This window comes from Anser brachyrhynchus, assembly GCF_964034855.1.
Source record: "Anser brachyrhynchus genome assembly, chromosome: 3".
NCBI lineage: Eukaryota > Metazoa > Chordata > Aves > Anseriformes > Anatidae > Anser > Anser brachyrhynchus.
This window is the reverse complement of record NC_137696.1, coordinates 4443274-4466075: the sequence shown is the minus strand read 5'-3', so window position 1 is coordinate 4466075 and position 22802 is coordinate 4443274. Positions and strand designations below refer to the sequence as shown.

Genomic DNA, 22802 nt, shown 5'->3' with positions numbered 1-22802 from the left:
CAGAATACATGCACTTTGGGAACTGAGCATCTTTAACTCAAGATGAAACTGAATTTTAATAAACCTTTTGTACTAGAGAAGTATGAGTTGCTGCATTCCTTGAAAAGGAATTAATTGGCCTTCTCATGTGTTGTATTCACTAGCTAAAGAATGAAACTTCTGCAAAAAGATAAGTCTTTAACCTGAAATATACCATACCAAGAAGGCCTGCAATGAGGCTGCCGTCTTTTTGTTTGTTTTGTGAGCATGGATGGGTGAGCTGGCAAGCCCCAAAGTCTTGGCTTCTGGGCAGTGGTGCTCAGTGTGGAAACCTAGCAGAGGACTTGTTTTTTCAGCAAAAAGTGATGTCTACAAGATCCTTCTGTTTTCCTTTATTACAAAGTATTCCCAAGCATGCAGGTTCACCTGTCTGTTTCTAGCAAGCTTTTCTTTGTACTTCATTGGTGTCTTGGCTCTTCCTAAATTTCTCTTCTGATGAGAAATTTATTCTGTTTACTGACTTAGTGTGTAAGGGAAGTCCTGCCATCACCTTTTTGATTTCAGAAGGAAATTACCATGACTTTTTCATTAAAGATACATCTTTAGAGACTATGCAAGAGTGAAAGTCACCGGACTCTTTGCCAGTAATGAACAAGACCACATAACCAAGAATGACGGATCAAAAATGGAACTCTGTCAACTTACATCCCCCCCGCACACACTCCCAACCCAAAGTATTGATTAACCAATGTATTTGAAAATGTTGACATGGACTTCTCTGCTGTTAGGACAACACAATTAAATCAAGCAAAGGAAGGTAAAAACTACCTTTACTTACCTATAGGTGGAAAATATTCTAAAGCTGGCCTAGAAAAGGTACTATTAGTAGTTTTTTATATTTGATGTTCAGTATAACTGGAGACCTGTTGAGAACTTCTCATGTGCATGGGCTGAGAACTATGTTTTTATGAAGCCGAGGTGAAGCATATATTTTTATTTAATTATTTTATTATTATTAGCAGAAACTCTGGCTTTTTGGGCTGTTACAGTATGTACCTGATGAGAAACATAGTGCTGCAATCCTCTAATTATGTTGCAGAAATGTTAATGTTTACAGGAAGCAATTTAATTCAACAACAGGCTATTCAGAGTCTTAAAACATAGGCATGCTTATTTTTATTCCCTGCTGAGAGCTTTATAGGTGTCAAAAACGTGTGTGTTTGGGGATATTGTATGAGAGGGGGAAAAACTACATAGTTTGTATAATGCTATTTATGAAACTGTGCTGAAAGTTAATAATCTTAGTTCATTTTGACCTGGTTTTCTGTAGAAACAGGGCATATGTAGCAGTAGTAGCTGTCTGTCAACTCCTTAATAACTTGTGAACCTGTTAGCTATTTTCAGCAGGATTTGACAAAGCATTGCCATCCACTCTTTCCTTAAAGTGGGCAGCTGGGCACAGGAAAAAAAGCTCTGCATATTCCTTGTTTAAAGTGGAGCTGCTGTGTGAACTCATTTTTCCTGTACCCTTTCTAGTAGAAAGGAGATTTGATCTATGTCCCAAATAAGAAGGAAGTTTCCATCGGTGTGTTTCTTAATTTGATAGCAAAATCAGTCTATGTGACACATGCACAGACACCCAGAATTCATTATTCCCCAAGTTCACAGAGCTCTGTTTACTTCTGCTCTAGCTTATTTCTGTGTGGCATGTATCTTATTGCATTTCTGTGGATTTTTTTTTTTGAACTGTAAACTTTCTGAGATAAGGACTCTATTTTCTGTTCTCTTCCTGTAAAATACTTGGTACACATAGGAGTAGTATCTATTAAGTGCCATTTCATTCAGAGGGGATTTTCATCAGCCTTCCCACGTTTTGCAAATGTCAGTAGCCTATCATCAATACTGTGTAAAGCAGTTGAGCTATCTCCTTCTCTAGTTGCTGCAGTTAAGCCAGGATAGAAAAGTGGACTTTGGTCTCATTTCTCACAGGACATTTCTCCTCTACCAGTCTATCTACAGGTGGAACTTCAGTTTAAATTAAATGTACTAAATCACAATTATTGATTTGCAGTAATTCAATTCTCATTCAGTCATGCATCAGTTCTTCATCTTTAGAGGAGACTGGGTCCAAAGGTAAGCATATTCAAAGTCATTGTTGTCATCTAACTGGCACTTACCCAGTCGCAAAGGGCGCATGATTTCAGTTCATCCCGTGCTGATCATGTATTGCACCTACTCAGCAATGGCATTCTAGTGGAGATGTATTTTGAGACATCAGCATAAAGACAGAAATGTAATGGATACAGAACTCTCATCCTGTGACAGGTAGTTTTTGTAAGATTGGGCAGAAGTTTGGTAGTTAGGCATTTTGGAGAGCTTTGACTACTTCCCTGAGATTTAGGGGATCATAATTAGAAGATTTTTCAGAGCTACTCATACAATAACTTGATAGTGTGGAAAGCCTGTCACAGAACTTTTAACCAGATGCAAGAAAGGCTTCTCCTTAGAAACATAGTCTGGAAGACTGTCAGAATAGGGTTTAAGCATTCCTTAGTTTGCTTGTTGTTTTGGGTGATGATTTGTTGGGGACGGTAAGCAAAATATCTCAGCACTCTGACACTTCTCAGTATGTAACCACCATGGCTGACTGACAGTAATTTGTCTGCAGACTTTGCTGTTTGCCACTTACTCCTATCCTCCCTTCCTCCAGCTTTTCCATCTTCCTGACTTATGGCTAACATTTCCAGGCTACATTTAGTCACTGTTGCATTTGTGGCTGTGCTACGTGTCCATTTTTGCCATTTGAATGAAAAAAAAAAATGTATATTAATATTTCCTCAAGACTCACTCAGGGTTTGCAATGCAATGTTTCCACAAAGGTATGGCAGATGGGCATGTATCATGTTTTGGCAACTGTATTTGCCAACCATACTTTCTTGGAATAGGAAACATTTACCTATCAGATGATGATGATGATAGTCAGCGTTACAACTCTGATGATAACTCTTCTGGCACAATTTCCTGAAACTTGTAGTAGAAGTAAATAAGCCAGTAATACTTTCTATGCTATTGGACAAGGCTTTTTTCTTACCTTGATAGAACTGCTAGCTTCTTGTTTCTCTGTTAGCCCCATTCAGCCATGGTTAAAACAAGCAATCACACCCATGTTTTGTCCATTTACACATTCTGGCAGATCATTGCAAATTAGAACAAGAATTTGTGATTTTTGGCCCATATCATTCAGCATGTAAGATGTAGCAGAGCTCATAAACAACATTATTTAAATATAACTGAATGGGTAAGAACATTGCCAGGGCTTTGAAGTATTCTGTATTTTGAAAATATAGTTAAATCTCTCTCAAAAAAAAATTAAAAATTCAAATGACATACATACACAAGACATTGGAAGAGAAGGATATCCCTAAAGCTGCCAGAAGTAGTTTTTACATGCTGGTCACTTCTGGAATAGGAAAATTCATTATTGAGCTGCATGACGTCTAATTTATCTAACATTAGTCAGTTCACATATTCAGATTACTGATCAGCTACATATAAAGCTGTGTATGTCATAAACCAGGCAGGTTAGAATTTTAAATAAATTGGTTTAGGTCCCACTTTCACATCTGTTATGAGAAAAGTGTGCTTGGGAGAAAGACATACCTACCTGGTACAACTTCAAGAATTCAAGAATTACAAGTATTCAAGAAGCAATGTTACGGGCAAGGAATCACACGAGGATAAAACATGAACTTTTGTAACTTCTTCTAACTTTCAAGTCAAGTTCAGTAAAATCTGTATTAGTCAATGCAAGGGACAGGTGACAAGTGGCCAGGCAGGGTGGAAATTGGGGGGTGAGATAAAGCACTGGTTGAACTGGAGAGTCAGGCTTGTTCGGTTGTCCTGAGGAGTGAGCTGTGTTCAGCAGTGCGGTAGTGCTCGGATGGAGTGAGGTGGAGCTGCCCGAGGCAGCAAAATGCACTGTGAGAACTAGGTCAGGGGTGTGCCGAGATCCTGGGGTGCCGGCGTAGCCAGAGGCTAGAGAAGGAAAGCCAAGAGGAGGTGAAAGGTGGATGGGTTGAGCCTGTGGCAGGTGATCTCAGCCAGGATGAAGGCAAGGAACAGAGGGGAAGGAATGGTGCAATGACAGGAAGATGTAGGTCAGTGAGCAGCTGCAGTCTTAACAAGAGGAGGTGATTTTTTTTCTCCTTTTTGCAAATAGCAAAGTAGCAGTATTACTGAGTAGGATTCATGGGGATGGCTACCAAAACATAAATCATTTGACAGCCATCGTATTACTAACGTGTAGTTCTCTGGAAGGAAATACTTCAGTGTTGACTGAATATTTTTATCAGAGCACCAGTTATAACAAAAGCAGTCATGCTTGCTGTGGCTGGCACAGCCAGCTTTTTACCATATTCCTATTAGGAGAGTTCTGGGATGACCTTTTTGTGACTGTTTGCAACACCTTTGTTCTGTTCTCTTTGTCTGGGTTAGCAAGCATACCACAATCCTCTTTTGCATAAATTCTTCAAGAATATACTTACATTTTACAATTTTGTTTCCAAATCCAAAGTTGAGCCATAGTATTTCTGAGCAAATGTGTTTGTTCACCTCTGCAGGATGTTTCTTAAAAGACCAAAAACAGATTTGAGGGCTGCACAGACAGGGGATGGTGGAGGGTACTGGGATGGATCTTATGAGATGAGGATAGAGTTGCAGGTTTTTGTGTAGAAAAGCAAGCCTTCCATGTTCCTTGACTGAGGTGTGAAACACGGGAGAAAGTCAGCAACACTTAGCTCTTGTTCACTACAGAGACTGAGGGTCATGGATGGAATTTCAAAATAATTCAGTTCTGCTTTGCAAACTAAGTGGCCAGATTTTTGGAATGACTCCTACTGAAAATCTTTTGAAATTCTGTGGTCAGTGATCCTTTCTCCTGGCAGTGCCAGAATGTTCATGTCAAATATTTTCCACTCTTTGCATGAATTTACCCTTTCCAAGTTTGTGTTCTGTTCTAATGCAAATAATCTGCACCTGAGCCAGGGTACTTTAAATATTTGATACTTTCATTCAGTCAAGAAAAATGTAATAATTTGAACCTGAAGCATAACTATATTTTTATTTTCTGTACCTTCCTGTATATCTTCACTTACCACTGCAGTATTTCACAACTGTTTTCAGTTGTCTAGGCATGGTGTAGGACACAATCATACTACTCAGCTGACCTCATAAGCAATTTTGGCATATGGTGGACAGGTCTAGCCCAGCCTACTTTTAGGGCTATGTGTCTGTGGTAGAGTGACGATTTTGGAAACTCTTCCATTTTTGAGTGTTTTTTTTTTTTCTTTCCATAAGAGCTTCTTGTCTATTAACTAACAAATAACAGAGCATATTGGATCTTACCCCATGCTTTGGGTTATAAGAATTCTGTGAGAATGAAGCAGCAATGCATTTGGTGAAAGTAAACTACCTGAGGACAGAATTTATGTACATGCTTTGTTTTAGAGTATTTGAAATGAAGTCTTGTCATCTCTCTGCATGCTAGAATGGACATAACTTTGTTGGTACCATTCAGGATCCCTTAGGGAAGCCAATGCCTTTTACTGTACTTCCTATAATCATGATTTCTATATCATTTCCACACAACAGACCCAATGGATGTGGCTATACTGAACATCTCCTTACATGCAAATGGTAAAAAAGAAAAAAAGAAAAAGAAAAAAAAAACTTTCTCATTTATTTCTCTTTTAACTTGACTTTAACCTGGAAACCTTACTACACACGGGGGATTAGGCTGTAGCACTGGATAGGGATATAAACTGCCATCTCTTTCTATGTGAACATGAGCAAGACTTGAGACAGGCCACTGCGCTTACTGAGCTGAGCCTGATTACAAAGCCACCACCTCTCACTGAAGCAAGGTACAACATCTAGCTTACATAAAGCTCTGTACCAGGAAGAGGTTGGAAGGCTTGCTGTGAGTTGGGAGCCCCCCTGCATGTCGCAGAGGCAAGACCTTCAAGAACTGCAGAAATGGCCTGCTGCCTCAACTGACTTAATACAAGATAAGGAGTATGGCTTGGCAACAGAAGACGTTACATATGATCTCCTGCCAACATGGAGTACTGCTGGTTAAAGCGAGGAATAGGAAACATCAGGTTCTCCCATAATTCCAGCACTAATATAAAAAGGTAACTCAGGCTACTTACATCGTTTACCCTTTGCAGCTTGCAGTTCTGTTTTTCTGGAGGAAAGATTTGCCCTTTTTAGAAGTTTCTCTAGGGTTTTGTGCCCCTGCCCCTAGCTGTTTCGTGAGTACTGAGCTGTGCCTTCTTTGGAGCTCACCAAAAGGTTAGTTCCCTAGGCATATTTCCCCACTGGTAGACCCTGGATTCTGCCTTGTAAGTCCTTGCTGTTGGGCAGTTCTACCTGAGTTTTGTTCTAAAAGCTTCAACATTCCTGCAACTGAGCAGAATGGGGAGAGAGGGAACACACAACATAAAGGTACTGCAAATGGTGTTTTATTACATGTTATCTTTCAGCAACTGGTATGCTTTAAGAGATGAGCTTTGATTCATGGAAGAAAAAAAAAAAAAAGACAACCATACTATCTGGTATGAATTGTTCCCCAGAAGTGGGACTATATTCTTGAATTATGATGGTTATTCTACATGTCCCTCTTTTCATTCTTGATTTTGTATCTACTGATCTTTTACACAGACTGAAGTTACTCCATTAGTCTGTAAGTGAGATGTCAGGCACATAAAAATTCTTAATTTAGCTTAGGACAATTAATTTCCTAAGTGAGAGCGAGGCTGGGGTACAGAGCTTTTTTACCCCATGGAACAGGAAGCAATATAAAAGGAGAAGCAGTTATCAGAGTATGTTAGTATTGTTTCAGAACTCACTATAAAGCATTGTGTCTGATACATCCAAATACTTAGAAGAGCATCTCCTTAGATTTTGTGAGGAGGTTGTGTGTGAGACCTCAGATAATTATTTTTTTTCCCCACTGTAACTGAGCTTTATTAATTCTGTCTCTTGGGAAGTGATATTGAGATTGTACTACTTTGCACATGTGGACATGAATCAAAAGTAAGTGATATTTTTCTCTGTTAGATGGTAGGATGAAAGTATGAAGTTCACCCTGACACAGGTGGTACTGGATGAACTCAAGCCAGAACAAATGGTACACCTCTCTCCACTACAGCTGAAACACCTGCTTTTTTGTCATTGTCTTATCTGCCTCGTTGCACAAATACATTTGTCGCAGCCACTACAGGAGGGTATGGCCTTAATCTTATGTTCAGGTTTGCAATTTTTTTTGCAGTAAAAATTTTGTTTTTCACTGCAGTACAAATTTTGTTACAAATCTTGTAAATATGAAACACATATTGTCTTTTATAGGATTTATAACCAATTTATGCAAAATCTTGACATCTCTTTAAAAAGTAATTTACTTGTTTATATAACATAGTCCGGATGAAGGAGTTACTCAGTTTGTAGCTGATTTTTATCTCCTCATGAGTTCCAGTGTTGGTGTTACTTTTAAGGGGACATTTTAGAAATCTAAGTTTTTAAACTAAGGGGAAAAAAGACACTGACTTTAGATACAGCATGCGGGAAGATGGTTTTGGAATGCTACATCAAAGCATAGTAGCTTTTGTTAAAGTCTTAGATTTCTGCAGATCATGTTCAGCTTCTATCATTTCCTAAATTGTGTTCAAGGAAAGATTTATTTATCTTCTGTGTGAAATTTTACTTTGACTGATGTTTTTACTTATGTACACCTTTAAGCAACATTTGTGTGTGTGTGTGTGTGTGAAGGTGTTCTTAAGATAGAGGTAACAGGTTTTTTGTGCCCACAAAATAAATCTGTACAGTCTTCATTAGGTATAACTTTGTTCGCTGATCTGTAAAGTGTACTGAACACATTTAAATTTTCCAAATACAGAGTTGCCAAGAGCCAGAGTCATTTTAATTTATTTTAGTTTTAAACAGAAACTGTATATTCACTTCCTTCTTCTAGCATCCATGGCCTGACGGTTATCTCTGTCTGCTTGCATTTGACTCTGTGGAAAATATATTGGCTATTTTCAGAGTATTCATTCTTTTCTGTTCCACATTCCATGTCACAGTGAGGTTTTTGAACATAAGGTAAATCTAACTGATGAACCTAACATGATCTAACTTAATGTTTTACTGCTTTTACCAGTAGAAAGTTCTTTCTCACGTCTAATTTAGGCTACCTTGGCTGTCATTTAACAGTGTTGTATCTTGTCCGCCACATAATTCATTCCCTTCCTCTTGCAGTTACCTGTTACATGTTTTAAGACTCTCAAACCACCAGTCCTCAGGCCTTTCTCTTCCCTTTAGACTAAACAATTCAAATTATTTCTTTCTTTCCGGTCTTTATCTTTCTATTCCCAGATCTCTACAGTTGGTTCAAATCTCCGTTCCATATTGCCCAAAGCTGGATGGAGGACTTCAGCAGAGACCTGTATAGTGCTTTGTAACATTAGAGTGCTTTGTTCTTTTGCCCTTAAAATCATTTTCTTGAAGGATGGTTGTTTTTAACAATTCATTTTAATATCCCTTCCTATAGAGTTGCATGCCATTTCTGAGTACAGTTGTGCTCTCCTGAAATCTGTTATTCTGCTGTTCCATTTCCTGCTTTTCCTAAGTCCCTTGATTCCTACCATTTTATGATCTTATGATCAGTATAAATGAAAACTTTGAGTTAAGATGCCCTAATGTCTACTTAAACTACTTCCAAGTAGTGTTTTCAGTATTATTTTTTAATTTGGCCCACCGCAACAGGGGAAGAAGAAATAATGTTAGAGGTGAGAGAGAGAGAGAGAGAGGCTTGTGAAGTGTCCATATCTGTTTTTTGTTTTTGTTTGTTTGTTTGTGTTTGTTTGTTTGTTTGTTTTGTTTTTTTGGGGGTTTTTTTTTTTGTTTTCCCATTAGTGATGGAACTATTCATCTTGCGTGTCCAGAAACTTCTACTCCAGAAAATTACAATTTGACTACCACGTCTCTCACTTTCCAGATAGGCAAGAGAAAACACTGACCAAGGCTTGGCATGTTCAATACAGGCGCTGACTGGTGGGTTGTTACATGTCTATGTGTAATTTACTCCAAGAACGGCCAAAGAGATGAGTTACTGCTGTCTTTCCTTCTCTATGTGGATCTGGATCAGTTTAAATTATCAAGGTCAGATTTTCCTGAAGCTTTCAGAAAAGCTTATGTCTTGAAAGACCTCAGTTCTTCTGTCAGGTTGAAATTGGTCTATGAATTCAAAAGCTCTTAGAGGGGTACTTGCAAACAGAGGGGAAACATGAGAACATAATCCATTGTTTTCTTAGAAAAGTTTTAAATTTTTCACATCCAAAAGCTAATTCAGATGAGTTTTTGCTGCTTGTCGTGCATTTGAAAAGGCACCTTCCTTTGAACCAAACAAAACATGTTTCTGTCACTCCTTTCTTTCAGTGTGCTTACACCTGACTTCTGTCTCTTGAATTTCTGGTGTTCTTTTTCCTAATCCTTCTCTCTTCAGCCAAGAACCACAACTCCCAGATGTTTGCCTCTGGCTAGATGTGTATCTGCTAATGAAAATCAGTACCACATGTTGGGATGAGGACTTCCCTTGTTGTATATATCTAGACTTCTATAAAACCTGAGGAGAACATTTATTTAAAAATAATTTCTGCAAATGTAGAGGAGGGAGGTTCAGATGAGAGAATGCAAGCCATTCTGATCTTCAGCATTGCATAATTAGTGGAACAGCTTATAAAAAGAATTTTATTGCATGATGTACTGAAAATAATCATGTACAATTTATTTCTAGATTATTTTTTATTAATATTCAAGTAATTGAAGTAGAATACATTTCACTATGAGCTCTAAGATTGAGTTAGCCAATTTAATAATGGTTAATGAATGTCATTACAATCAAATAGGCATTAAGAAGTCACCAAGGAATGGATCATCTTTTCAAATTATACCAGGAAGAAATTGGAATTAGTGGGAATAGAGTGCCTCTTGGAGGACTTATTGTACCACCTCTCGTATCCTGGAGGAGTCCTGTGATTTCCTCACAAGTACAGAGGTGGAGATTACTCAATCATAACAGATTGAAATCACCTTTTCTTAATATTAAAAAAATAAATAAAAATATAGAAGCATGTTACTGTTTCTGCTGTTTTTTAGAAACAAAACAAAAAAAAAACTGAAGAAAGCAATTCATTGTAATCTGTGAAAATACACAGCTTTTCTGCATTAGGGCACAAGTGTAAAAAATATTGTATCGTACTGTATTTGTGCCTTAAATGGATGTAAAGATTCTGCAGAATCGTGTCAAGTTTCTCTCTTAGACTTTTTGCAGTATTGTGATAATCTTATTTATTGCTCAGGTACCTCTATTAAGATATTTTAATTGCTTACCTTCTCATATTTAGCTGTCTCACTCAACTTTTCAGTATGTAACCAATGTATTTGTACCTTATGAGAAGCTGCAAGTGTAGAATTTGTTATGGTATGTTTCTTCTCACTACTCTTGTGCTATGAACTGCGGGATTTGAATATAGTCAGTGGTAATGTAAACTTCACAGTTTTTCCCTAGTTCTGTCTCTTATTTAAAAAATATAAAAATAAAAAATTGGAAAACCACCTCCATTTAAGAGGTTGACGTTTCTCTGAAATACACATTTTATTCTACAGAATATTCTCCATAGTCTACAGAAATGTTTATTTCCATTTTTGTAGTACTGAGTAGTACCATGTCACACTCATATCTTAATTAGTCAGCAGTTCTGTTTCTGAAGGGATTTCTTGCTGTAGTCTTGAAAGCAACACATGAAGAACTTGTGTAAGCTTCCTATAATTGTATTGTTTTTTCTGCATTGCTTACAATTTCAATACATATTTTATGCAGTGGTACTCATGTGTTTGATCATTTTCTAGATCATTTTTCCTCCCAGATATTTTACAGCAATGCTTGATGATAGAGGCCTTGCAGCCTCTAAGAAATAATTACATTGGGACTGGTATTGTATACCATCTTGTTCAGATTTTTTTTTTTTCAAAAATGTACTGATTTGAGTTTGTTAGCAATGAATTTCAACTGCAATCCACCTTTGGTGGTGTTCACAATTTATTCAAGTGTTGACTAATAAAAATTAGCCTGTTTTCTGTACATGTTGCATCTGGGCAGCCCTGATCAGGGAAGAAGAAAAAATGTACGTGTGGGTGCCTTCGCAATAGCACAAGCCAGATTGTTTAATCATGACACTTAAGGCCAGATTGTGGTGCACAGTTGATTCTAGTCACTTCTCTTGCAAAGAAATCAAGAGGCTATCACAGGATGTGTGGGAAAAAAAAAAAGTGTAATGAGTAATTTGGAACAATTTAGGAAGTATATTAAAAGTATGAAAAGGAGTAAACAGGCTACAGCTTGCTTGCATAGTTGAAATGGTGGAAGCCATTCCTATAAAACTGTTTAAATATCCATGTGGAATATAGCAAGTTGAATTTTTTTTTTTATGGTAGGTATTAGTATTATTTTAAAAACAAGATAGGAGTTTTGAAAGAAAATGACAGACCTTCAATAAAATCTCACTAGTTGGTGGATCCAGGTTACTCTATAAACTTCTGGGTTTCTTGCAACATAACTTGGACTGCAACCGATCTATCCTCATGTCATGTTGTTACATTAAATGATACACTGATGTGATCATGTATGCCAGTTCTGATGCTGGCTTTGGTATGATCCATCCCAGTTTAATTATGCCATGAGCACTACTGCCAAGTTGCCTAACTATTGTTTAAATGAATTCCTTTTGTGTTGCTTAAGACAGTTTCTCTTGTGTTTTAAGGTGTCAAGCTATTCATTTTCTCAACTTTTTTCACCTCGTGATATAATGTGAGACTATAGCCACCTTTAGTGATGGTTGTCTCTCATCTTCCTTAAATTCTTCTATCCTAAAGCTCTGTTTTTTTATTATAAAAATAAAAAGGTTATTTTGAAACCTTTTTTTTTTTAACTAGAGCTCCTTTTGGATGCTCCATTTGAATCCTATTCTAGCTCGCAAAAGGACATTGTCTACCAGTTTTGCTTTGTTTTCCTACTGAGCTTTTAATTACCCTACGAAGTTAGCAGTGCATCCTGGTTGCCTCTTTTTGTTCTAGAGAAAATCTGTTTTTTCCCCATCATTAAATCTCTAACTTTTCGATTCTGGTATTTCATCTCTCTCTTTCTTCTTTGTCCATGTTATGCTAGGAGATTCATATTTAAATACCATTATAAAAAAAATTAATTACCTTGGAAGATATGGCATAAATAGTAAAATTTGTCTGATTTCATTAAGAAAATTGTCTGATTGTCTGATTGCATTAAGAAAATTGGCGATGATTTTCTATCTTCACTTTTCTGAGATATGATAGATAACTCCTTGCAATAACAGGAATGTCTTGCAGAGCACGTTTTTGACTTAACCTGTGCATTGCGTTCAAAATAAATGGACTAATGTGCAAATTATTCTAATGATACAACTTTGAGGTAGGAAATGTGAATGCTGTAAATTGTGTTCATGATACTTTCATAAAGGACCCAGTATTCGGTGCCTCCCAGAAGTCTTCATCAAAACTGGTTCTGTCATCTTGGGAGCTAAGGGTGGCCTGAGACTTTCTGAAGCTTTAACACATTAAGTTTGAGCCTTGTTGCATATTTGGCATGGGAAGTCCAGGGACACATCCATTTTGATAGGAAATGAGTCTCATTATTAAGCTGTTTCTTCTTGTCTCCTGTACAGAATCCTGGTCCCGTTTGAAGCCACTGTAGTTTATAATGGGAAAGCACTGGGATCCAACACTGATCCAGTCATGCAAGTTACCGCACAGCATTTGGGAGTTGGACCCGATGATCTCTTGAGGTCCTTTAAAACCCCTACAATTCTGTGATTCTGTGATCTGTCTGTTCACCTGTAATGTTTTCCTCACAAGGGAATTTTGTGGTGAGAGCAATGTGATGATAGTGAAAACACTTTCTGGTGTTTTTTGCAAAGTCCGTATGTGGGAAGCTGAACTGGTGGATTGCTTCACATAGATTTTTAGCGTAGAGCCTGCACTGGGCAAAATCACTAACAGTATGGTTAGATAATATCAAGTATCTTTCTATTCAGTTACATTTTCAGTCACAAAAATGTGTAGAGACTCCGCTGAATGACTTCCTAAATGATAAATCATTTGTGGAAGGAATTTCATATGTTAGTAGATCACCACTAGTGTTGCACAGAAATGGAAACCCTTTCAAGTAGTACCACCTTTGACCCTTGTTTTTTTTGTTTTCTGCCATTCATTCTTAAAGCCAAAGCCATGAGATATGAATGATAGGGAGAGATTCTGAAGTGGCCAGGCAGTGTGACTCTTGTAGTTCACTATGAGCTTTAGAAATAATAGCAAACGCTTGCTGCAATTCGACGCTAGGAACTATGCCAGAATTCCTGTAACCTAGGCGTCTCATCTCGTTCTTTTGTCTGATTCAACGTGTCTGGCTTTCTACTCTGTAATTGCTGTAAGGTTAGGAAATACCTTCTGGTATGTGTAAGTATCTCCCTGGTTAGTGAACTTCACTGTTATGTCTCTAGTAATTTAAAATTATTAAACTTCATCTTTGCCCTCATCCCTTCCTAGTTATATTGAGTCCACTTTGCATTCTCCAGCAACAATGGCAAGCAGAGTAATAGCTGTATCAGGCCTTTTACATACTCCTTTTTAATTTTAATATTTCTTGCTATTGCTTGTAATGTACAGATATAAAGTCATTAGAAGAATGTATTATGTGATTTTTTTTCCCTGTGTACTGTTTAATGTGTCTTAGTTGGTACTTATCTGTTTATACAGCAATTTCAGAAACCTACAGCTCAAAGCAGTGTTTTCTCAGATTTGTATCCTGCTCCTTGTCCCCATCATCACATTGTGCTTTCATGGTTTGCTACTGGCATGAAAACTCTCCAAAGAAATTCTTGTGTGTCCCAAGTCTGCGTGCATGCATCTAAACTTCTCTGCTATAAAGATATGTATGTGGTTTTTCTTTTGACAAATACTATAGTACTACCTGTACTGTACTATAGTACAGTAATTTGACTTACTGGACTAAATTCATAACAGATGGAAATTTGCGGATCCATAGATTTTTGGGAAAACTGCACACAGTTTACTTAGTAGTTGCAAATAACCATTCATTGATGCCAGAATGTACAGTGCCTGTAATGTGTGCAGGGATGGAAATACATATCCCGACGCACCAGGCTAAGAGGCAACTTGAATAAGGACGTCTGCATAAAAACTTATAAAGTAAGATGATGAAATGTTCACCTTTCAAGTTCATCTCTGCTCTAGTTTAGACCTGTTATGACTGTTGTTTCCAAACTTTTGCCAATTTCTTTTCTTCCTAAACCTTATGAGTAAGAATTCTTTGTCTTCTAGCTTCCTATGTTGCATTCAAAAGTATTATTTTATCTCTTTTTATTCCTTATACTGTACAAGGAAGCTGTTTCTAAAATGCTCCATGGTGCCCAACACTAGCTCTAATTTGTGATAATGTTCTAGGGGAGGTAACTAGTGACATATAAGGTGAAACTCCAATTCATTTTGTTGAGAAAAGGCTGAAGTCAATTTGAGTATTAATATGCTATGAGATTTTCTTCTGATATTAAGTAGCATGTATTCTTCATGTAGATTATTGTTCTTACTACAGGCGATATATCTGATAGAAAGGGAATTGTAAAATTGAATATGGAGCAAGTGTTCTTCACAGCAAAGTACTTAGTCCAAAATCTGTGTAGTAAGGATTTTTTTTTAATTTTATAACAATGTTTTCTATTTAACAGTATATTTTGAATGATCCTGTCATTCACTGCAGTAGTTTTGTAATACTTATGTTATAGTTGTCTTTGCAGGACTCCATTAATTGTTGCTGTAAGAATTTATTACAAGGTGAATATCTTGGAGTTCCACTTGTGCTTAACTGAAAAAGTGGTGCAAGTTTGGGAAGTGAAGACCACATCTTCTCATCCCTTTTTTTTTTTTTTTTGCTATTTGCCCATAGTATGCTGTCATGAATTTGTGCAAGGAAGCTGGAAGTTCTCAGTTAGTCATTAGATATAGATTGCAGTTGGTTGGTTGGTTTTTCAAGTGATTTCACTGGTGAATATGAAAAGTAAGGTGAAAGGACTCAAGCTTTGTACAAGCACAAACTGGCAGAGCAGAACAAGCAGCAGCTCATACTGCTTACAGGGAGCAAACTTTTCAGTTTCTGAGTTGTTAGATTCTAAATCTATAGGAAGTTCAACAGCATATGGATTCCCAAGTTGCTCTGAAGGTGTCTTAAATTTCCTAAGTCTTTTGGACAGTCTTGGACATTTTGCTCTGTCTTTAGCAATTGCTTCACTACCAGGTGTATTATTTTTTTTATAAATTTCAGTGGAAATCAATAACCAGTCTAAACAAGGATTCTGCAGACACAGGAGTAATAACAAAAGTGTGGGTTTTTTTGTTCTGTTTGTTTTTTTGGTTTCTATTTACAGTTTGTGTGAAAATTACACTTTCTTGTGGTTTGATCACATTTTAAGAGGCTGTGGCCTTCATTTTAGCACCTTCTAGACATCAGTTTCACAATTATTTTTAATTTAAGGCTTGTCTGTACAGCTCAGTAAGCTGTGAGCTCATTGTGTAGCCATTTTTTTTAAATTTTTTTTAGAGACCTGAACCCGTAAATTGTGAAATGTATTGTAACAGAGAAGAAACAACATGCTTACAGTAAAGGATATCATTACCAATAACTGAAGAGATTTGTGAAATGATCTCAGTCTGACAATATTATATTCATTATAGGAAACTTCTGATTTTCATAATCTGTTTTCCTTTTTCTTTTCCTGAGGACTGCATGCAGTCATTAAGTATCCCACAGTCTCTAATGGATGCTGAGGTATGGTGTTTCTGGGAGAAAGCAGTAGTTGTAGTAGGCTCGTATGGAACAGTTTTATTCTTTGAGACCCAGCTTTCTCATGACAATGTTCTTCAGGGTACAGAGTTGCACACCAGCCACTTCAAACTCTAACTATCCAGTGGCAAGCTCTGGGTGGGATTCAGGCTGACCTTACCCTTCTCGTGGCTGAAATGTGACGCTGTATTATCCCATCTTCAGCTTCTGCTCCAGGAGGGTACAAGCCTCTATAGGTCCTGTGTCCTGCCTGCCATCACCATGTGGTTGTCTCACACATCCTAGGACTCCTAAAATCACCTGCATTTAGAGTCATTCCCCAGATTTTTTTTCCAGTGTTAGGAAGGAAATGTCTGTTTAGAACTAAACCATCTGCAAGCAACCAGATGGTGCATCAGTGATTATCAGTCTGTGCTCCCATCAGTTCTCGGCTGTAGCAATGCACTGTCACAATTTGCTCAGGATTTCAGTGGGTTCCTGAAACCTGGCAGGTACTGAGCAAATGTGGCTATCATTTGGTTCATGGTTTTCAACATCTACACCTTTCATATTCATGTCTGTCACAGAAGTTTTATATGGATCACTCAGCTTGCATTGCCTTTTTTTATATAGGTTTTATGCAACAATGTGATAACATCTGATCCAGAAACAGATTAAACTTTCTTCTTAAACCGAGTGAGAGTAAAATAAAGTTTCATCTGTTTCTGGATCAGTTTTTATTTGTTGTGGAGAATTTATATTAAAATACAGACTTTTTTTATTCTCCTAGTAGTTTTGCTTCAAGGATATAGCTATCTGTGCCTACTACTGCTGTATTGGAAGTGACCATAGCAGGGCACACTTTTTTTTTTAATTTTTTGAAAGGGGTTTCAAAAAGCAGATTACAATTTCTGGATTTCTTTACAGCATATGTTGCCTCTACAGAACAGACTTGTGTGAAAACATGAGCACTTGGGTCCTCACAGCTCCAGTCACATGGGTGTATTCCTAACTTATGCTGGTGTAAGTGGTTACCTCTTTGCCAGTAAATTATTCATGGCCAGCACACAGATTCAGTAGTGTCACACTATGCCCATGTTGTTCAGTCCTAGCTCTCCACTTCGACATGATTCTGGCTCATGTTGACTAGCACTCTCCCAGAGGCTGCAGGACCCAAATGAAATGAAAATGTCCTTCCTCACTTTCTGGGTAGTATAAACAAATATTTAAGTACTATTCACACTATTGCATAGATATATTTTATTTTTCTTTCCTAATGGAAATCTCATATTTTGTAACTCCTCCTTTTAAAAGTGTTGCCAGAAGCGTGCTTAGACTTTCACATTAGTTTACGTGATTCTAAAAGTACTGTTAGATTTGTTGTTAGTGTTAATTTCTCCATTTTAAACCTGAGGGGGTTAAGAGGATATTCTTCATGATAGAAAAGATAGAAATTGTTTCAAAATCATTTTGCTAACTGCAGAATATGGGGATATAAGGTGTATTGCATTTAAAGCTGTTTTTATTGACTGTATTGGCATCGCTCCTGTTGACTTCATTGCCATTAAAATCTTTCCCAGGAATTCTCTTGCTGTGAGTATCTTACTGGAAACCACTTTGCAACTGTGGTTTAAAGCTGCTGCCAAATCTGTCGACATGGATTCTGTATAACTGTGCTGCACACAGAGTTATGAGCTGGAGCTGCCAGTATGACCTTCGGTTGCAAGAGAGCAAAAGGCAGTATGTTCTAGTAAACTAAATAGACTCAGCACAAGGAAGGTGCATATTATAATCCTGATTGTGCTGTTGGTTTCTGTGAAGCTGATGAAATCCTAGATTTGTCAATCTCAGTGGTAAAATATCTGTTCATTTTGAATTTCATCTATAGCCTCTCTTTCTTGAGTGTCTTTATAACTTGCATTGGTGGATTCCTAGCATTTGTGCCTAGAAAGTACCCTTTCTTTGTTGCAGACTAGTGAGTGACTTTTGATTTGGAATACTGGCAGAATTTTTTTAAGAAGCCAAGAAAACTTGGATTAGCATATCACAAAGTACATTCACTCAAAATTTGTAAAGGAATACAAAAATAAAGCTGCTGAATAACTCTGGGCTGCTGCTTAAATTGGCATTTTCACCACAGAAATGAAGGGTTATAAATAAGATACAAATTTTGAAAAGGTGAGCAAGGAGTTGCAGAGAATGAAGTCCTCCAGGGACTGGAGCTGTGCTTTCACAATTTTTACCAACAGTCTGGGAAAAAAGGGGTGAGGAGAAATAGGTGATAATAGGTGTTGGCAGTACAGAATTTTTCAGGGTAGTGGAAGATAAATTCTGGATAACAACAATCGCAGAAAGTTCTCATAGTAACATTTGATAAAATGGTAGAAAAAATTACATGTCACTAAATAAAAAGCAATACATGAATTGGAAGAGGAAAATGATCCTAAAATGCAAAAATAGCAGTGTGCTCTAAAAGAGGTGTTTATTGCAGCTAAGGAAGGATATACTGTAATCACTAGGGATATTTCTGGAACTGAACTGTTGGAAGAAGGCAGATAGAATGTCAGAGATCTTGACAAAAGCAACAGAAAACAAGCCAAAGCATCATTTCCCAATGTGTAAATTGACACTGTGCCCTCCAGTGTAGTGTGTAATTTTAATTCCCTTACCCTGCATTACAAAAAGGTATTATTGAACTAAGCAGAGTGAAGAGAAAGTTGAGCATTATAAAATAGATTATTCATTTTTTTCCTATGCAAGAAGAAAGATTAATCTAGTCTTAAATAGATTAAGATTCTTCAGTTTGAAAAGGACAAGTGGAGAAGCAGAAGTCATTTGAGTAAGGAGAATGACAGCATAATTTCTCGAACAGAAAAATTGAATAGAGGGCAGTGGTCAGAAAGTAAATTATCAAGTGAAATTTATCAGTCATATAATAAAGAAATATTTTTTTTAAAGATGAAATCAATTATTGAAATTCACAGTTCATATCCACACTATTTGTGGGTTCAAAAGTGAACAAATTCATAGTTATCCCCTGATGATGCAATTAATTAAATGTGATGACAGAGTCTTAAGTTCATGAAACATCCAAGCCACAAATTGTTGGAAGTTAGGAGAATATACTCAAGAAAGCATCATTCCCTATTTTTGCTTCTAGAATCTTTGCCTTATCTGCTAGGACTGGTACAGGCAGGGCACTAGAAAGCTCCTCTTTTCTACAGATGTTCTTATGGATAGTAGTATAGTTGCAAGTGTACAATTCAGCAGAACACCCAGTGTGTAACTAGTGATCTCTGAATCGCTGCAGGCATTTGTAAGAGATGTTGTATTGGACTGTGGTGCCAGCAATAACCCAACTACATCGGCCTTTGCGGTCTAGGTGCTTAAAATTCACTGTCTCTGATTCCACCTCTTTCTTTATGATAACATATAAAAATCTAAGAGTAATGTAATGCAAAATGCCAATTCAGTATTCATCCACTGACCATTTAGGTTGACTTAAGTTGTTGAACATCATGATCAGTCAGTCCTACCTTTTCCCCAGTGCCTGGATTTGAAGTTCTGCATAAAAGCATCCCAATAATCTACTCTCCAGAAGCAGCAAATCCACTTACTTAGGTTATTCCAATGCTTGCACTCTCCTATTTTATTTTATTTTATTTTGTTTTGTTTCATTTTATTTTATTGTATTTTCTGGGACTCCATGAATGGATGAAATGCCCTCTGTTTTCCCCACTTTAGTTTTTAGATGAGATGTCACTTTTTCTGAATTTGTTTTCCCAGCCTTGCACTATTTGAAGACTGTTGGTTTTCATCGTTCATAGACTGTCATGTTTTAGAAAATTTGGGTCACCATTTGACGTCGTGTTCAGTGCTTTATTCCTGTTTATGTGCCATTTACTACTAGCTGTTTGTATTAAGAATAGAAGGTGATGATGGTTACATCTTTAAATATATATACCATACTGACTGTATAAACCAGGAGCAGCTGAACGCAGAGCATTTTGTTGCAGAAGAGAGTTTCGCAATGCAGGACTCTGATATAAGCCAAAGCTTCTCTGCTCCTTTACAAATAAAATATATAACTGTAAAGTGTATATTAATAAAATTGCTAAACATCATGCTAATTCTCTCTTCTGGACTAAGGTTCATTATCACATCACCACAGCTTGCCAAACTACAACGTCAATGGAATTGCCATAGATGACCATAAGTATGCTCTTAGCCTGTGGCAAACATAAGGTAATGGGGCTTAGCTTAGTCCTTGATGGAATTTTTGTGTCGTAGCGTACACACAGCTCTTGTGGCTTACCTGAAATATGACTTGACCAGGTGTTTAACTCACTCTCATAGAATGTTTTTCATGGTAAATGGGTTGTCCTAAAAGAATAATTAGCTTTAGGTAGAGGTGCCTGTGCAGAATTGCTTCAAAGGTCTCCAGTCACAGGGAGAGAAACAGCTCTGCGTTCCTTCTCCCTCACAGGGTAGTAAGTCTTTCCAAAGTCTGTATGAGTTTCTGTTCACCATCACCCTGGAATTTTTTTCCTTTTTTGGGTTTCTACAAAATCTTTACATTCTACCTTTATTTTGCATTTTTTGGGAAAACACTGTAAATCCAAGATTGGACAGCAAGCTACAATTGAAATCAAAATCTTCTGAAGATAAAGGCAGCTTAATGCAGTATGCTAGGTCTAGCAAGTGCAGTGAATTTATGGTTGTTCTTAATATAATTACTGTATTTCAGCTTGCTGCATTGCATAAATAATCTTTTATTTTGGCTCATCCAACCCACAGGCAGTAATGGATTAATACTATTTCTTCATATGATTGTAGACTTTGCTTTAGAATATGCTCAAAAATTGTCCTTTTTTAACAGAAGGATTACATTTTTTATTATTTTTTGAATTGGCAAGTTGGACATTACTAGAAATTAACAGGAAAATGCCGTCATATTTTGTGGAAATAAGGGGTTACTTCTATTTCAAAGAACAATCTGATAAACATTCTGAATATAGGTTGGTCTGAAAAGATTGCAGTTGAAAACTTGAGCTTCTTTCACTTGAGAACTGCCGAAGTTTTAGAATATTTTAGAGACAAACTAATTTTGTCCACACATGGTTGTAAATTTCTAGGAGTCAGTCACAATAGCATGATAAATTCCAGCAAACAAAGAGTGCGCATTTGTCCGTGTGTGTTGCCTTTTCTTTTTTGTCGTTTTGTAATACCCTTAGAAGTGTGGAAGAGGTAATTGAAAGTATAATTAAAGGCATTTTTGGAATTGGAACAGAAGTGGAAGGCTGGGATCATTGCTGTTTTGGGTACTTCCTCAGATCTGAAGAACAGTATGGTGAAGGTGCCCTATTTTAGGCAGGATTTCCTGTTTATGGGTTAGCTGCTGTAGCGGGTTACACAAGCCTTCCAGAAGCAGCGTCAGGCCCAGTGTAGGTGAGTTTTCAATGCCGCCCTTCCCTTTTTATAGTTTGGTCTTGCAAGAACAGAGTATTGTGGTTTGCATTTAATCACCTTTGAAATAATTGTCCAATTAAACAATAATATGTTGCCAGTCTTTCATAAGTTTCCAGTGTTTCAAAATAGACAAGGGAGTGGTGCTGAAGACACCTGCAATTGAAGACATTGATGGAGAGGAGAGAAAATGGAATATATTTGCAGTGCTCAGTAGCACCAGCAGTGTTAGAAGCCCTCTCCTTCAAGTACAAATTGCATTATCTGATATGGTGAGAGGTCTAAATGCCTCTCCTGCTTTGTTGTATATTAGAGGAAAAGATTTACTTCAAGGTTTACGGTTTTGGTATAAACTTTGATCAGCTGAAGTGTTATTAATCACAAGTTTCTGTTCTATATTTTCAGAAGAATGGTGTGTCAAATGGAACTCTCTACAAAAAAACATTTATTGAGCACTTTGAACAGGCACCAATGTATGTTGCAGTTCTTACTTTCGTGGGTTTTGGAGTGGGCACAATATTTGGCTACCTGCGGGATTTTATGAGAGCCTGGGGACTAGAAAAACGTAACATTGCTGAAGAGAGAGAACAACAAAAAGTACGTATAAGAAAGTATGTATGTATCCACAGCTGAGTTTTCCACTGCTTGCAAGTTATATAGAATAACCTAACAAAGTAACAAGTAAGACATCTTTCATCTTGGAGAAGAGCACTGTGTTAGGGATGAGAGGAATGAGACACACTGCAGTATCATTAAACACATCTGTATGAATATGTACATATATACATATATAAAAAATCATATTTTTTTTATCTTGCTCTAAGAGTGTCAGAATACTGTCAGCAGAATAGAATCTCAGTGTCTTAGTTCAATTCACAGAAAAAGAAGACTCAGAAACCCCTTATTGTTAACTATATCATCTCTCTATATCTCTTCAACACCCATCTTTCCTTGTGCTATCTGGTTGTCTTACCTTGTCCTTTCTAGCAATAGGCAGAACTAACGTCTTTGTGATTGCTCACTTATGTTTGTCAAACTGCTGGTCACAAAGCACTCAGGAATCATTGTCCCAGCATAGAGTCAATGGCGACTGAATTCTTGTGAGTCCTGACCTAGAAACATTTTCAGTCTGCATAGTCTTATGTAAAATTTGCACCTCAGCAAGTTCAATTGCATTCTAACTTCATCTAGATTTTTTGCTGCTCCACCTCCTCCGTGCTGTTTGAACTGTGACTTACTATAGCACCTGGCATAATAGAGGAAAAAGGTAAATAGTGTTACTGTTCCTCTTACAGATAAAATTCCCAAAATAATGTTTTCTGATTTGGCTTCTCAAAGATGCATGCACTACCAAATGAAATATAATGGTGCAATC

At 37.2% G+C, this 22802-nt stretch overlaps 1 protein-coding gene across 10 annotated transcripts in view; it reads left to right on the top strand.

The window, feature by feature from the left end:
* Positions 1-22802, top strand: part of SPTLC3 (serine palmitoyltransferase long chain base subunit 3) — a 175073-nt gene that overhangs the window by 99606 nt on the left and 52665 nt on the right. For all 10 annotated transcript variants that reach the window (XM_080588398.1, XM_080588394.1, XM_080588395.1 and 7 more), the window contains one exon: positions 21833-22024. In XM_080588398.1, the coding sequence (XP_080444524.1) occupies positions 21833-22024 (192 nt within the window). The remainder of the gene's footprint in view (positions 1-21832; positions 22025-22802) is intronic.